This window comes from Cyanistes caeruleus, unplaced genomic scaffold (assembly GCF_971803275.1).
Source record: "Cyanistes caeruleus unplaced genomic scaffold, bCyaCae1.hap1.1 HAP1_SCAFFOLD_99, whole genome shotgun sequence".
In the NCBI taxonomy this organism is placed as follows: Eukaryota; Metazoa; Chordata; class Aves; order Passeriformes; family Paridae; genus Cyanistes; species Cyanistes caeruleus.
Window position 1 is genome coordinate 1,049,524 of NW_028255901.1, and position 16,711 is coordinate 1,066,234.

At 56.4% G+C, this 16,711-nt stretch overlaps 1 protein-coding gene across 1 annotated transcript; it reads right to left on the minus strand.

The window, feature by feature from the left end:
- Positions 1 to 998: 998 nt before the first annotated feature.
- LOC147646435 (serine/threonine-protein kinase pim-1-like) lies at positions 999 to 2,280 on the minus strand. The gene is made up of 3 exons (XM_086873468.1): positions 2,212 to 2,280; positions 1,449 to 1,815; positions 999 to 1,036 (listed from the first exon to the last, which is right to left on the minus strand). The coding sequence occupies exons 1-3, from the start codon at positions 2,278 to 2,280 to the stop codon at positions 999 to 1,001; spliced, it is 474 nt and encodes a 157-aa protein (XP_086729594.1).
- Positions 2,281 to 16,711: the final 14,431 nt, after the last annotated feature.

Below are 16,711 nucleotides of genomic sequence, written 5' to 3' on the forward strand. Positions count from 1 at the left end.
TCCCCAGATCTCTGCCTGAAAACCCCTGAAAACTGATTTCAGAATTATAATAATTCAGAGGGAGGGGGTCTACATTTTCATTCCAGGGGAGGCCCCTGCCCTCCCTAGCAGACACCTGTCTTCCAGAACAAAGACAGATGGGGAGTTTCTCCATCCTCCTTACCCTTGTGGGGCCAGCAGTGCTCTTGGTTCCTCATGCTCTTTTTGTGGGGCCTTTTGTGTCTGTGCCCCTCCGACTTAGGGGGACAGGGGATATTTGCTGCCCCCTTTCTCCTTCTGGGAAGCCTGTGCAGGCTCTTAGTCCCTCTCTGATTTGGGGGGTGCCAGTGTTGTCACCATCCCAGCAGCCCCCGGCCGCTCTTTGCCCTTTGCCAGGCCAGGGGTGTTCTCTGTCCCCTTGCAATTTGTGGGGCTGGCACAGGCACAATTCCCCTCCTCTTTGGGGGGGCTGGCAGTCTCCTCTTCCCCCTCTGACTTGGGGGATGCTCTGGGCTACATCCATCTCTTATTTTGGGTTGCCAGGTATTTATCTCCCTTCAGTTTGGGGGGCCCGGGGATAGTCTCCATCCTCCTCCAGTTTTGAGGGGCCTGGGAGAAGTCTCTGTCTCCCACCGATTTGGGGGGACAGGTGCAGGCTCCACCCCCCTCTGATTTTGAGGGACAACCTGGAGGAAAGGCACCAAAAGCTTGACAAAGGCTGAGGGGAACGCTCTGATTACCCCTTTTGCTAAGAGGTTCCCTTAGCTGAAGTTGCTAACCAGGACAAAACTTCCAGGCCCGCAGTGGGTTTTGGGTTGTTTTATTTCCTGGGCCCTCAGTCCTGCGTGGGACAGGGGAACTGGGTGCTGCAGAGGCTGCGCCAAGGCATCAGAAATGGCCACCCAACACCCAAGGGTGGTAGAAGATCTGCTCCAGCACCGGCCGGTCCATGGGGTGCTTGGACAAACAGCAGCGGATCAGATGTTGGCACTCTGGGGAGAGAAGGCAGAAAGCGGCGCTCACTTGCAGAAGGCTCCTGCCCAGTTGCTCCTGGCGCCTGCAGAAGCCGGGCCACGCTGCGTGTGCGGGGAGCTGCCCTTGGCGGGAGAGCGGCACGGCAGGACAAGCGTCCCCTCCTTCAGCCAAGCGTGCCACACCCAGCCTGCCATGGGCCACCTGCTGCAGCCGGCCCTTGAGGGCACATGGACGTCCCGAGGAGCTGCGGGAGGGCCGGGCTGGGCTGCGCGGTGCCACCTGCCAAAGCCTGCCTTCTTCAGGCCGCGTACCAACCTGGAGAGACCTCCTGCGGGAAGAAGAGCTGCCCCAACACGGTGTCACGCTCGTTCTTGAAGGGCAGGAACCCGCACACCATCTCCAACAGCCGGCTGAATGTCACACCCCGCGGCCCAGGAGGGAATGGGGCTGTGCAGTGCCTGGCACTGGGAGCAGGGCCCGCGCTCTGGGCTCACCGGCAAACTGTGTGCAGGCCCGCTCCTGGAGGAAGGTGCCGCAACCGAAGTCCATCAGCTTCATCTCGCCAGTCTCCGGGTTGACGAGGAGGTTCTCTGGCTTGATGTCCCGGTGCAGGATGCCGCAGGCAGTGCAGTGCCACACGGCCTCCAGCACCTGCCAGAAAAGCCAGCGTGCCGCCTCCTCGCTCAGGAACTCTTGCTCCAGCAGGACGTGCAAGAGATCCCAAGATTGCTCCGGATGCTCCATCACCAGCACAAAGCTGTCAGGCAGCTGGAACCAGTTGAGGAGCTGGATGATTCTGCGAGAGCCAGAGCCCACCTTTTCCATTAGCACGATCTCCAGTGGAACACAGGTGCCGTCGGGCTGTGAGGAGAAGACAATGCCTCCATCACAGGGCCTGATGCTCCCAGGAACCCCCCGAGTGCCCGCCAGTGCAGTGGCCACAGCCAACACCGGCCACCTTGCTCTGACCTGCTTCTAGGCTGCTCTCAGAGGCCCTGGCCTGGCCTGGGAATGCCCCTCCAGAGCCCCATGGGAGCCTCAGACAGCTCCTCAGGTCTCACCTGCTGGTACGGAAGCCTTGTTGGTAGTTGGTGGCTGTATGGGAGCAGCTTCCTGGAGATGGAGGAAACTCCCTGGTCCCTTGGGAATTGTCTCCTCCACCAGGCACGGGCTGTTCCCAGCTGGCACGTCCAGCAATGTGTCCTGGGAGCTGTGGTCTGGCAGCTGCTGGCTCCAGGACACTTGCTGCTCCTCCACCTGCTCCTGAGATGGCTCCCCTAGATCGGGCTGGGCTTCCACTTGGACCTGTGGGCTTTCCCTGGCCATGTCAGTGCTCAGGGATGCGCCCGTGTTGTCGAAGTCCAAGGGCCCAAGGGAGCTGGGAGACCTGTCCCTGGGCTCTGCACCTTCTGCAGGCTGACAGGTCTGGCTGAGCCTCTCCGAGCGATGGAGGCTGTCAGAGATAGCGGAGGCTCCTGGCACCATGGACGTTCTCTGACAGCCTGAGCTCCTTGCATGGATGGCGGGTCTTCTCTGCTGTGCCATTCTTGCAAGGCTTGAGGCCCTCCCAAGGATGGTCAATCTTGCTGGGAGCAGCCTCCTGAAGGGATGGTAGCTTCTGGAGAAGCTGGGCGAGCCACAGCAGGGCAGGTGGCCTCACCTCATCAGCTTCTCCAGTTCTTTCCACAACGCCAGCCACATCCCAAAGAAGAGCGGCACAGATGTCCCATTGTGTGCCCAGTGCCGGATCATCACTTCCTGCAGCTCTTGGGCCACTGCCATGCAGGGACCGCAGCTGCTGGAGCTCTCCAGAGGGCTTGCGGGAGCACCTGGCCGCTTGCGAGGGGTCACCCGAAGCCTGGAGAACCTGGGAGCCTCAGGGGCTGCTCGGTTCCTCCATGGGCCTCTGGGCCTAACCCTGGGGCGCTTCCTCGTCTGCCGCCTCCATGGTTTCCAGTGGCCACCGGCCCAGCAGACAGCCACAGCGGCCAGCAGCAGGACAAGGGCAGCCATCAGGACGCCACCGTCACCCATGGCTACGGCACGTCCCATGGTGACTGCACTGGCAGCTGCGGGGGCTGGCCCAGTTTATATAGGGCTGGCGCGGTGATGTCACAGTGCTGTGGCCAGGACAGCTGTGTGACATCACGGCCCTGCATCACCCCAGCGCTCAGCCCCTTTGTGACATCACAGCCCCACCCAATTCAGGGATCACAGCCCTGGCTCATCCCTGAAGATGAACATGGCCGGGAAAAGCCTGGAAATCAGAACCGGAGCTCAGCCCCTTGCAATGAATCCTTCCCTGGAGCAAGTGGCAGCACATCAGGAAGAGTGCTGCTGCCACCTGTGTCAATCCCCGGCTCCGAGGACTCTGCAGTGGCACCAACTTCAAACAACCACTACTCTGTGCCAGAGAAGATCCTCCAGAGACAAAGGGAGGTGAAGTTCTTCTGTCTCTGGGGAGCTCTCCTGAAATGGCTGGCGAGGACTGCAAAAGTTTTCTCATAGCAGCTCACCAACTTCTGCAGAGCCTCCGTTCTAAATAAATCTGGATATTCCAAAGAGCGCTCATGCTTGTCCCACTGCTCTGGTTTTGACTGCCATGGGGTTCCTCTCTTCCCAAGAGCTGGCACGTGCTGGGTTTGGATTCAAGATGGGAATGCTGTGGTTCAGTCAGGAGTGGTTTGGTTTCTGCTGAGCAGGGCTTGCCCTCTTCAAGGACTTTGCAGTGTCCCTTGGTACAATGCATGTTTTCCTCTGGGAAGGGAGGGGTGAGTGTTGAAGACAGAGGCAATAAATGCATTAGAAAACCTGCACTGTGTCTATGTCCATGTTTGTCAGGTGACCATCCACATCCTGGAAGGGGACGATGTAATTTCTATAATTTCTTTTTTTAATGTATTAACAAGTCAGTTTTTATTGTGCCTCACATTTTTGGCCACCTTCGTCTCCAGCTGAGCTTTCCGTGCACCAAATTTCTTGCTGCAGAGGCAAGAAGCATCTCTGTATTCTTCTCCTGACCTTCATTCCTTGTCCTCTACCCATCCCATCCCGCCCCAGGGAGCAGGGACTGTCCTGGGGCAGATCCAGGAGGATATCCAGGACCATCCCTGCCTGGGACGGGTGCCAAGGAGATCCAGGAGGGTTCAGTGTCCAGCTCTAAGTCCTGGGACACCCTGTGCCGTGTTCCCAACAGCCCTGATTTTCAGGAAGGAGCCACAGCAGCCTCCCTGCCATCGATGGATTTTTCTTCCAGGAATTCACTGTGGAGCTTGTTTCTGTTTTCCTGCTTTTTCTGAGCTCCTGTCAACATGGCATGGAGCTGGAAGAGGTGGAGAGGAGAAACGTCAGGAAGGAGAAGACAGAGGGAAATTGCTGGGGAAAAGGGAGACACACACCCCTAATGGTGGCTGCAGAAAGCTCCACACGCTCCAGCCTGCCCCAAAACCAGGGAAGCCCTGGCTAAAATCCAGGAGAAACACTGCTGAGGATCCAAGGAATCCGAGCCATGATCTGTGTGGAGAGTGTCCCTGATAGGAGGAACGTGAATGGAACCGAGCGAGGCTGGGGCAGGAGGGTCAGAGCGAGCAGAGAAGGGGGGCCCATCAACATCCTAATTTACTGCTCCGGAGAAAGAAAAATTCCCAGCTTTAATTCCAAGGAGGATAATTTAATATCTCCTTGGCATCTGCAGATCTATGACCTGAATCCAGTCATGAGTTTCCTTCAGGTCTCCACCCTCGGGACCAGCTAAACAGATAGTGGGGTTAAACTCTTTCCCACTTGTTAAATCTGGATCCTCCCATTCCATGAGAGACTTTTAATTGTGTCCCTCAGAGAATCCTTCTGAAGCAGAAGTGCTGGTGTGAAATGAACGGGAACAGGGAGTGTTGGGTGAAGAACAGACTAATGTGATATGGGAATGGGTCTCGCTGGGGATCCAAGCCAGCTGAATTTCACCCAGAAAAAAAAGAGGGATTAAGTTCAAGCCTTGGGAAGCATTTGATTAAGATGTGGCAAAGAGAAAGGGATTATGGCAGTTAATATGTTAATCATCTCACCCCTTATAAGATTATGTTTCTAGAATGTTCCCGGTTCTCTCCCCTGATTGGTTGTTATTTGTTGCAGTATTTTGCATATTTCTAACCCCAGTTTGTGGCTGGACCCATGCCCTCAGACTCTGTCCTCAGACCTACCCTATATATTTTTGTGTCTGCCCGTAGTCCCAGTCTTTGCAGTTTGTCCCTATACTGCGCACAGTTTATGGGCGTTGTCCTTATTTTATTTCTCATTAAAGTGTTAATTTTAGGTGGACACAAACTCCATCATACCCTTTCATTTTCTTTGCACCTCAATTCCCTGAAGTCAGAGAAACCTAAACTTTTAAAGGTACTGGTTTTCAATGGGATAGGATCCATTTAATTCCCAGAAAGAGGCACAGAATTAGATTTGAATCCAAGTTCGGATTCAGCATGGGAATGTAGTGGACAGCACACCGATGGTTTCCCTGTTGCTAAGCAGGGCTTGTCCTGTCCATGGACTTTGCAATCCCCAACTGGACAATCCATGTCCCATGCTCAGCCAGCAAGGAGGTGACATCATCACCGTTCCCCTCCTCATCCCCGTGTCCTATTTAGACAAGGATCTTCCTTCTCCTCTGCTCCAGAGGGTGCTCGAGTGCCCACAGGGAGCCCCTTCCTCGCTCCCGTGGAACTGGTGAGGGTTGGGGTGACGCAGGGCCGTGATGTCACAAAGGGGTTAAGCTCTGGGGTGATGCAGGGCCGTGATGTCACACAGCTGTCCTGGCCACAGCACTGTGACATCACTGCGCCAGCCCTATATAAACCGGGCCAGCCCCCGCAGCTGCCAGTGCAGTCGCCATGGGACGTGCCGTAGCCATGGGTGACGGTGGTGTCCTGATGGCTGCCCTTGTCCTGCTGCTGGCCGCTGTGGCTGGCTGCTGGGCCGGTGGCCACTGGCAACCATGGAGGCGGCAGACGAGGAAGCGCCCCAGGGTTAGGACCAGAGGCCCACGGAGGAACCGAGCAGCCCCTGAGGCTCCCAGGTTCTCCAGGCCTCGGGCCACCGCTCGCCGGCGGCCAGGTGCTCCCGCAAGCCCTCTGGAGAGCTCCTGCAGCTGCAGTCCCTGCATGGCAGTGGCCCAAGAGCTGCAGGAAGTGATGATCCGGCACTGGGCACACAATGGGACATCTGTGCCGCTCTTCTTTGGGATGTGGCTGGCGTTGTGGAAAGAACTGGAGAAGCTGATGAGGTGAGGCCACCTGCCCTGCTGTGGCTCGCCCAGCTTCTCCAGAAGCCACCATCCCTTCAGGAGGCTGCTCCCAGCAAGACTGGACATCGGTGGGAGAGCCTCAAGCCTTGCAAGGATGGCACAGCAGAGAAGACCCGCCATCCATGCAAGGAGCTCAGGCTGTCAGAGAACGTCCATGGTGCCAGGAGCCTCCGCTATCTCTGACAGCCTCCATCCCTAAGAGAGGCTCAGCCAGACCTGTCAGCCTGCAGAAGGTGCAGAGCCCAGGGACAGGTCTCCCAGCTCCCTGGACCCTTGGACTTCAACAACATGGGCGCATCCCTGAGCACTGCCATGGCCAGGGAAAGCCCCCAGGTCAAAGTGGGAGCCCAGCCTGACCCAGGGGAGCCATCTCAGGAGCAGGTGGAGGAGCAGCAAGTGTCCTGGAGCCAGCAGCTGCCGGACCACAGCTCCCAGGACACGGTCCTGGACGTGCCAGCTGGCAACAGCCCGTGCCTGGTGGAGGAGACAATTCCCAAGGGACCAGGGAGTTTCCTCCATCTCCAGGAAGCTGCTCCCATAGAGCCACCAACTACCAACAAGGCTTCCGTACCAGCAGGTGAGACCTGAGGAGCTGTCTGAGGCTGCCATGGGGCTCTGGAGGGGCATTCCCAGGCCAGGCCAGGGCTTCTGAGAGCAGCCTAGAAGCAGGTCAGAGCAAGGTGGCCGGTGTTGGCTGTGGCCACTGCACTGGCGGGCACTCGGGGGGTTCCTGGGAGCATCAGGCCCTGTGATGGAGGCATTGTCTCGTCCTCACAGCCCGATGGCACCTGTGGTTCCACTGGAGATCGTGCTGATGGAGAAGGTGGGCTTTGGCTGCTGCAAAATCATCCAGCTCCTCAACTGGTTCGAGGTGCCTGACAGCTTCGTGCTGGTAATGTAGCGTCCGGAGCAATCTCGGGATCTCTTGCGCATCCTGCTGGAGCAAGAGTTCCTGAGCGAGGAGGCGGCACGCTGGCTTTTCTGGCAGGTGCTGGAGGCCGTGTGGCACTGCACCACCTGCGGTGTCCTGCACCGGGACATCAAGCCAGAGAACCTCCTCGTCAACCCGGAGACTGGCGAGATGAAGCTGATGGACTTCGGTTGTGGCAACTTCATCCAGGAGCAGGCCTTTGCACAGTTTGCCGGTGAGCCCAGAGCGTGGGCCCTGCTCCCATTGCCAGGCACTGCACAGCCCCATTCCCTCCTGGGCCGTAGGGTGCAGCATTCAGCCGGCTGCCGGCTGCCCTGTGGCATGGGGCAGGTGCTGTGCCCCAGGAGCCGGCTGCCGGCCCTGCCGACAGAAAGGGGCTGCAAAAGCCAGGCCCCGGCTCCTCGGCTTGGCAGGCCCACAAGGCCTTGGGCTGCTCCGCTGGAGTTCTCAGCCTTGCAGAATGGATTTTTGGCTTTGGCCCATTGTCAGGGGGAGGCAGGCACGCCTTGGGGGGAAGTTGTGGCCATAGCTGCAGCCCCTGTTTCTGGCAGGAGGCTAGGGCCAGGCTCTGGAAGGCAGCAGCCTGCGCCTGAGCAGCGCCGCCCGTCTCCCCTAGGAACACGCACGTACTGCCCACCCGAGTGGATCGGCCTGCGCTGCTACCACGGCGATGGGGCGACCATCTGGTCCCTGGGCGTGCTGCTGTTTGAGATGGTGTGCGGGTTCCTGCCCTTCGAGAACAAGTGTGACACCGTGTTGGGGCAGCTGTTCTTCCCGCAGGAGGTCTCTCCAGGTTGGTACGTGGCCTGAAGCAGGCAGGCTTTGGCAGGTGGCACCGCGCAGCCCAGCCCGGCCCTCCCGCAGCTGCGCGGGACGTCCATGTGCCCTCAAGGGCCGGCTGCAGCAGGTGGCCCATGGCAGGCTGGGTGTGGCACGCTTGGCTGAAGGAGGGGACGCTTGTCCTGCCGTGCCGCTCTCCCGCCAAGGGCAGCTCCCAGCACACGCAGCGTGGCCCGGCTTCTGCAGGCGCCAGGAGCAGCTGGGCAGGAGCCTTCTGCAAGTGAGCGCCGCTTTCTGCCTTCTCTCCCCAGAGTGCCAACATCTGATCCGCTGGTGTTTGTCCAAGCACCCCATGGACCGGCCGGTGCTGGAGCAGATCTTCTACCACCCTTGGGTGTTGGGCGGGCATTTCTGATGCCTTGGCGCAGCCTCTGCAGCACCCAGTTCCCGTGTCCCACGCAGGACTGAGGGCCCAGGAAATAAAACAACCCAAAACCCACTGCGGGCCTGGAAGTTTTGTCCTGGTTAGCAACTTCAGCTAAGGGAACCTCTTGGCAAAAGGGGTAATCAGAGTGTTCTCTTCAGCCATTGTCAAGATTTTGGTGCCTTTCCTCCAGGTTGTCCCTCAAAATCAGAGGGGGGTGGAGCCTGCGACAGTCCCCCCAAATCGGTGGAAGGCAGAGACTGCTCCCAGGCCCCTCAAAACTGGAGGAGGATGGAGACTATCCCCAGGCCCCCCAAACTGAAGGGAGATAAATACCTGGCAACCCAAAATAAGAGATGGATGTAGCCCAGAGCATCCCCCAAGTCAGAGGGGGAAGAGGAGACTGCCAGCCCCCCCAAAGAGGAGGGGAATTGTGCCTGTGCCAGCCCCACAAATTGCAAGGGGACAGAGAACACCCCTGGCCTGGCAGAGGGCAAAGAGCGGCCGGGGGCTGCCAGGATGGTGACAACACTGGCACCCCCCAAATCAGAGAGGGACTAAGAGCCCGCACAGGCTTCCCAGAAGGAGAAAGGGGGCAGCAAATATCCCCTGTCCCCCTAAGTTGGAGGGGCACAGACACAAAAGGCCCCACAAAAAGAGCATGAGGAACCAAGAGCACTGCTGGCCCCACAAGGGTAAGGAGGATGGAGAAACTCCCCATCTGTCTTTGTTTTGGAAGACAGGTGTCTGCTAGGGAGGGCAGGGGCCTCCCCTGGAATGAAAACTTAGACCCCCTCCCTCTATATTATTATAATTCTGAAATCAAGGGGCTTTCAGGCAGAGATCTGAGGATAGGAATAACAGTTCTTTATTAGAATTTATAACCAGGCAAACAAACAACAATAACTACAGCATTAACAAGAAAACAGAACCAGGGGCTCCGTGACAGCTTTCTCGGCTGAGATGGGATGGAGGAGAGGCTTTGTTTCACAAACCCCCTCGGGCGGGCAGTCCCGGTGCTCCTGCAGGGCTCTGAGGAACACTCAGCTGGAACAGCAGGGATGAGCTGAGATCCTGGGCCGGTGGCTGAGGTGGATCAGCAGCTCCGCGGCGGTGCCTGGCACTGCCACACGTCCCGGCAGGACAGGGGGTGCGAGGCCACCAACAAAGAGGGGAGAAGGAGAAGCAGCAGCAGCTCCGTGTGAGTGATGGTGAAATTCTCTTGTGCCCACCGCAGCATCTCTGCACCCAAAGTGTCCTTCTCTGAAGCTGAAGAAAGCCCACCAAACTGTCCCCGCTCTCCTCTTTTCCTGCCCCCCTTCCCCCCCTGGGCCCGGCCAAGCTCTTTGTCTTTTGTCAATCACCCACCAAGTACCCACAGTTAGGCTGTCCCCACAACTAATGGGTAAAAATTCCACAGGCAATCCAGAATTAAAAAAAAAAAAGACACCTAACCCCCAACACCTGCCCCTGGCAATGACCTGAGATGGGATTGAATATAACAAAAGGGCCATGACCAGACCCTCACGTTCTTTGATCCCACATCATGTTATTGCCATAGGCAGGAAAAGGTACAGGTGTCTCCCCAGCATGGATCACAGGGAACATGGATCACCAGGTCTCTGCCAAACTTGAATTTTCCAAGGGGGGATAAAGCTGGAGCAGTGCACAAAGATCTTCCTGTACTTTGGGGCATTTGCAGAGCTTCCCTTACTGGTGCTGCCGTTGGTGTTGGGTCAAGCTAGATCTCCAGGTGAAGCTCTTCCCACACTGGGGACACTCGTAGGGTGTCTCCCCAGTGTGGAGGCGTTGGTGGGTGTTGAGGCTGGAGCTGTGGCTGAAGCTCTTCCCACATTCCCCACACTCGTAGGGCCTCTCCCCAGTGTGGATGCGCCGGTGGGTGATGAGGTGGGAGTTGTGCTTAAAGCCCTTCCTGCAGTCGGGGCAACGGAAGGGCCTCTCATCCGTGTGAATCCGCTGGTGCTCGAGGAGATGGGAGCTGGTCTGAAACCTCTTCCCACACTCGGGACACTCATAGGGCCTCTCCCCAGTGTGGATCATCTGGTGGATGGTCAGATGGGACCTCCGGCTGAAGGTCATCCCACATTCCCCACACTCATAGGGCTGTTCCCCGGTGTGGATCCTCTGGTGGCAGATCAGGCTGGAGCTGTGGCTGAAGCTCATCCCACATTCCCCACACTCATAGGGCCTCTCCCCAGTGTAGATGCGCCGGTGGGTGATGAGGGTGTAGTTCTGCTTGAAGCCCTCCCCACAGTCAGGGCAGCGGAAGGGCCTCTCATCCGTGTGAATCCGCTGGTGCCTGAGGAGAGTGGAGCTCCTCTGAAACCTCTTGCCACACTCGGGACACTCGTAGGGCCTCTCCCCAGTGTGGATGCGCTGGTGGATGATGAGTTGGGAGCTGCAGCTGAAGCCCTTCCCACATTCCTCACACTCATAGGCCCATTCCCCAGTGTGGATCATCTGGTGACAGATCAGGCTGTTGCTCTGGCTGAAGCTCTTCCCACACTCCAAGCATTGTAGGGCTTCTCCCCATCCTGAAGCTGCTCATGGACCACCAGCTCAGAGCCCCGGCTGGATCTCCGGCCGCCTTCCCTGCACAGGGTGGGTCTTTCCTCCTCAGAGCACCCTAGGCAGCGTTTGGAGCCCCTCCTCCTGCGGGATCTCTGGGGATTTTCCTCCAAATTGGATTCCTGTGCCGTGGAGCTGCTCAAAACGGCTTCTTCCATGAGCTTCTCCTGTGGGGATTTGTCCTCCCTGGTCTCCATCCTCAGCTCCTTGTCTGGGGGAGGAAGGACAAGGAGAGGATGGGATTTGCCTCGGTGCCAGAGGGAAGGGGAAGGAGATCCCCCCAGTGCGTCCCCGGCAGGACGGCGTCGGCAGCGGGGTTGTCCTGCAGCCGGGGGCCAGGCTGGGCTGGGAGATGGAGCAGGAGAGAGGGGGAAAGGGGCACTGACTTCCTCCTCACCTGCCTGGGTGTCCTGGAGCATCTTCCTCTTCCTCACAGCCTCCTTCTCCATCCAGCCAAGGTTTGGGAATGGGAAATCCTGGTTTGAGGAAATACAAGGGATGAGGACATTGAGTTTGCAGGTCCCTCTGTCCAAGCTCATCTCTAGAAGTCACCGGACATCTGGGGTCCATAAAACCTCCAAAAAACACCAATATTCAGCTCTGAAAATGCCTCCCAGGAGTTCCCCATCTCTAGTCTCCCCTGTCTTCAAGGAGAGAAGGTTCAAGGGTTCCCGCCTGTCCCAGCTGCTGGGAGTCAAGCTTGTACTGGGGACAACCTGTCTGCTCGGTCCCTACCATCCCCAGGCTGCTGGGAGTGCCAGGAATCTGAAAAGTTCCCCCTGTTTCCATTTCCCCACTTAGGGATGGTGAGACCCCCCAATGTCCCCCCAAGTAGGATTTTCCACTCAGCTTTGGAGTTCCACATTCTCCAAACATTCCCCCCTGCAAAATAAACCCAACCCAGGGATCCCCCAGGATATCCGGGCAAAGCTCCCACTCCCCCATCACCTGTGGGATGGTGGGTGATGATCCCACAGGAGGGGGCTATGAATTCAAGGAGTGCTCGACCTTGTGGTTCCTTCTCCTTTCCCTGATCCTCCTTTGTCCCTCCTCTTCCTCCCTCTCCTCCCCTTCCATCCTTCCTCCTCCTCTTCCTCCCTAACCCCACCTCCTTCTCCTACTTCCATCCCTTCTCTCTCTCCTTCTTCATCCCTCCTCCCTCAGGAGCAGTGACACCCTCGGTGCCCCGTTCCCAAACCCCTCACAGCCCACGGCAGGAGCGGGGATGGAGCCGGGACAGGTCGGGATGGGCAGCGCGGGGCTCTCTGCTGCTCCCACCCGCTGGGGACGGGGGGAACCCGGCCCGGGGAAAAGGAGAGGGAAACTGGGAAAATTGGGGGCTGCAGATCCAACCTGGGGCTGGCTGGGAACCCTGGCTGGGGACTGCCAGCCCTTGGGGCTCCTCTGGGGAGATGTGGGAGGGTGGAACACAGAGAGGGCTGGGGGATCCCAGGAGTGGCAGCACTGGCAGGGACTGGTTTGGACTGGGATCATCCTGGCAGTGGCTGAGATTGCACTGGCTGTGTACTGACATCATACTGGGATCATACTGGGATCAGACTGGCAGTGAGTAGGAGTCTCCAGGGGGCAATTGAGACCAGGTTGTGAGGAACTGGGAATATGCCCTGCACTCCCCAGAACCCCGGGATCGCCCCCCATATGTCCCATGTGTCCCCCAGATCCTTCAGGATCCCCGAGTGCCCCCTCAGCACCCGTTCGAGGCCCCCCAAAGCGTTCCTGGATCCCTGAATGCTCCCGACCCCACAGATTCCCCTTCCAGCCACTCCTGGGAATTCATCTCCCATCATCCCACAACACAGTTCCGCGCCCAAACCTCCTGCCGTGCCCCGCGACCTAAAGAGCCCGGTCACAGCTCCCCAGGTTCCCCCCAAGTGCTCCCGAGCCGTGTACATTCGCCCAGAGCACCTGCAGCTCGGACGCAGAAGTGTTCTCCAAGCGCTTCCCCACACCGCCGAACGCGCCTTCCGAGCCACTTCCGGGACTACAGCTCCCATCATGCTCCGCGGCGACCATAGAGCGCTATTCCAGCCGGGACTTCATCTCCCGTCATGCCCCGCGCCTTACCGGAACCTATTGGCGCTGAGCCTCCAACTCCCGTGATGCTCCGCGGCCCCATTAAGCCTCATTAGACCGGCGCCTACAACTCCCATCATCCCCCGCGACCCAGAGATTCCCCGTTACAGCCCCCCAAGTGCCCGCCCGGACCCCGAAGGGCCCCCAGATTCCCCTCCCTGGCCTCCAAGTGCCCCCCTGGACCTCCAAGTGCTCCCCCGAACGCCGAATTGTCTCACAGAATCCCTAAATGCCGCTCCAAATGCCCTCCCGGCTCCCCATGTGTCCTCCAGACCCCCAAGTTCTCTCTAAGTTCCGTCCCCCGACCCAAAACTGCCCCAAATGTTCCTCAGAAAAGTCCCCATGGACCCCAAAGTGGCCCCTTTTACCCTGTCTGAGAAAATGATAAAAATGATGATCAAAGGACTAAAAATAGTTGTAATTAGCATAAAGAGGGAGAAATAGTGGTCAATTAATTAATGAAAGGAAATGTGCTACTTTGAACCAAGGACCGATAATGTTTTTAGTTGCTAAAAACGTAGCAATTCTTTTATATAAATATAAAAATTAGGTTATAAAAATACAGAATAATAGTATTATAAAAATAAAATTTTATTTTGATTAATTAATTAGATTTTAATTATAAAGAAAAATTATAAAGAGAAATGTTCTCAATGCTTTGGGATGTCAGTCCCAGGTGGGCGATGTCAGACATGCTGAGGCTCGGGGTGAGGAGCAGGTTGTCCAAACAGGGGCAGCCCACAAGGGGCTCATTCTTCTCTGTGACCAGACCTCCTCAGGAGACATTCAGCATCAGGATTGTAAAGAGTAAATCGTGACCTCCTGATCAGTACACAAAGATGTTTTACAGTTTGAGCAGTAGAATGTTGTCACCGTAAGGGGCCTTCTTTGTTAATATAGCTCATGTTGTGTCATGTTTGGTAAATACCAATGTTGTTGTAACAGCCTTCTTTGTTAAAATATTGTTATAAATGAAATTAGAATTTTGACAACTAGGTCCCTTGGGTTAATGGCAGTTTAATTAAAAATGAATACAATTTACTAAATTGAATAGTAATGTGGTATAAAAGAATACAGTTTAGTAAAATACCACAGTTTAATAAAAATTAAAATTTATATAAATAATCTGCTAGTAATTAAGTATGATTAAAGCATAAGCAAAACTGACCAGGGTACAGAGGCTTCCCACCCTGCCTCATGTTCAAAACAAAGCACTTCAAGCTAAACTTATATACTGTATCCTTATACATATTCCTTAATGTTTCCTCTAAGTTCTCTCCTATCTCAAGTTTTTCTGACTTTACATCACTTTTCTTCACGGCACATGCCTCAGTTGTTGTTAGGGGGTCTTCAGTCTTCTTTTGGTGGTCTTTTGGCGAAGGCTTCTCTTCTTCCTTGTTGTCCTTTGGATAACCTTACAGGTTTGTGCATACATACTGAGCATTGTGTTATGTAAGTCTATTAATTAGCCTTATGTTTACTAATCTTTAGGCCCAATGCCTAAATTTGTTCTAATTTTGGTCCATCTCAAGGCGATTTTGGTCTTGAGACACCATTTATCTTCTAAACTACATCCTGTACCTTAATTTTGACATGTAACATCTACAAAGGGGTACATCTGCTTTGTAACACTGATTCTTGATTGTTTCTAATAAGAACTTTAATAACAGTTACAATTTAGTTAGCACGAACCAATTCCATTTATTACAACTGCAAATACCCCTTATGTCCCTTTTTATTGGTTTCCATGCTAACTGCCTTGCTTTCTTCCTTGCTATGGATAAACTTGTATTTTCTCAATTTCTCCTTTTGCTACCTCAATTGTTTGGCCTGCAGATCAGCTGCTAAGCCCATCCACATTCAGCTCTTAGTCTTCAGAGGGAAACTTTGAGCACAGTGAGAATCTCCCAGTGTGCAGGAGGGTCCCTGTGTGCCAGCTGCAGCTGGGGCCTCAGCCATCTCCTCTCTCAACAGGTTCCCCTCTGCAGCTTCACAGGAAAGGCCAAACACCTCCCTCAGGGACACCTGCACCACACATTTCACATCTCCATGCCCATACGTGATGTCCCTGTCACAGCTGCATTACCAGCTTGCTGCTGTGCAGATGCTGCCACCACCCAAAGCAAGGCCCTGTGTCCCTGAAGGGACCCGCCCTGCTCTGTGGCCTGGACTGAAGGTGGGTCCCTCCTGCCAGGGCAGGGCCCAGCACAGCTCTTCTGTTCCAATAAAGACATGGAGCTCTCACCCCAGTGTCTGGCTGGTACCACCAGCAAAGCCCACACAGCACCAGCCCTGGCTGAGCTCCATGTCCAGGAGCAGGCAGGGCTGACCCTGGTGTGGGCAGGCAGGAGCCAGGCAGGGGCTGCTGTGACCAGAGGCAGGGCCCCAAGGGGCTGGGGGAGTCTGTGTTGAGCATCCCTGGGCTGAGGGCACATTTCCTTCAGTGGCATCACCTGGGCCTGGACCTCCTCCAGTGCCATGCCCAGGAAAAGAGGCAACCATCAAGAGCATCTCCTGGGACACTGCCTGTCCAGCAATGTCAGCAGGCAAAACCAAGGTTTTGTTTAGCAATGACCCTTTGATGAAGTCAAAGATTCACAGTCAGAGCAGTCCTCTAGTACAGATGGGAGTACACTTGGGGCAGACATCTAAGGCCATGAGGTCACAGAAGGCTCTGGGGTGACAGCAGGCTGAGGTGACAGCAGGCTCTGAGGTCACAGAGGTCCCAGAGCCCCGTGGTTGCCCAGCACCACAAGGACCGAGCAGTCAGTCCTTGACCACGACTGTTGTGGCAGCAGCGGCGGCGGCAGCAGCGGTGCTGACATTGGGACAGCGGTGTCAGGACAGTGGTGGCAGCAAGAGCTGCAGGACTGGCAGTGGGCAAGGCACCATGGCCTTTGCTCTGCGCCTCCTCCTCCTGCTCCTCCTGGCAGTGGCCCTGCCTGACAGGGCTGCCCAGGCTGCTCCGTGGCGAGCAGGGCGAGCAGGTGAGCCGGCGGCCTGGCTTCCCTTTCCTGGGACAGTGCTCCCTTCTCCCTGGGAAGTGTTGGGGATGGTTTTCCCCAGGGCTTTAGGGAGGGTTTTCTCTGTGGGAGGGACAGAGGCCTCAGGGGCCCTGGGCTGGTCCCACTGCCCCTCCAGGGATGTTGCACAGGGCCTGCAAAGAGGGTGGAGAGTGACCAGAGCCAGCCCAGAGCTCCCCAGGCCCCTCTGCAGCTTTGGCCATGTCCATTGACATCTGGCTCCCACGGCCTTACCTGAGCCCCTTGCAGTGCCCAGTTCCCTAAGGCAGAAGGGGGTCCCAGCACAGCATGGAATGGTTCTGATTTGTGCACCCTTCCAGATGAGGGTGGTAGGAAGGCTTCTCCAGCAGCTTGGCTTCATGAAGATTTTCTGCCTCTGAAGCCCCATGCAGGTATGTTCTCACTGTCACAACAAGGAATAATCACTGACAACGTGGCAGGAACCAGGTGACAGAAGCTGCTGTGGCTGTTGAGTTACAGGTGTGTCTGCAGCGAGGACATTTCAAGCTCCTTTTCTGGTTGCTACACGCAAGCCCAGCTCCCATCGCGGGGGTGGGTGGTGTGTCCCTGCTGATCCCACAGGCTGAGCCCTGGTTCTGTGGGATCCATTCATCTGAAATGGA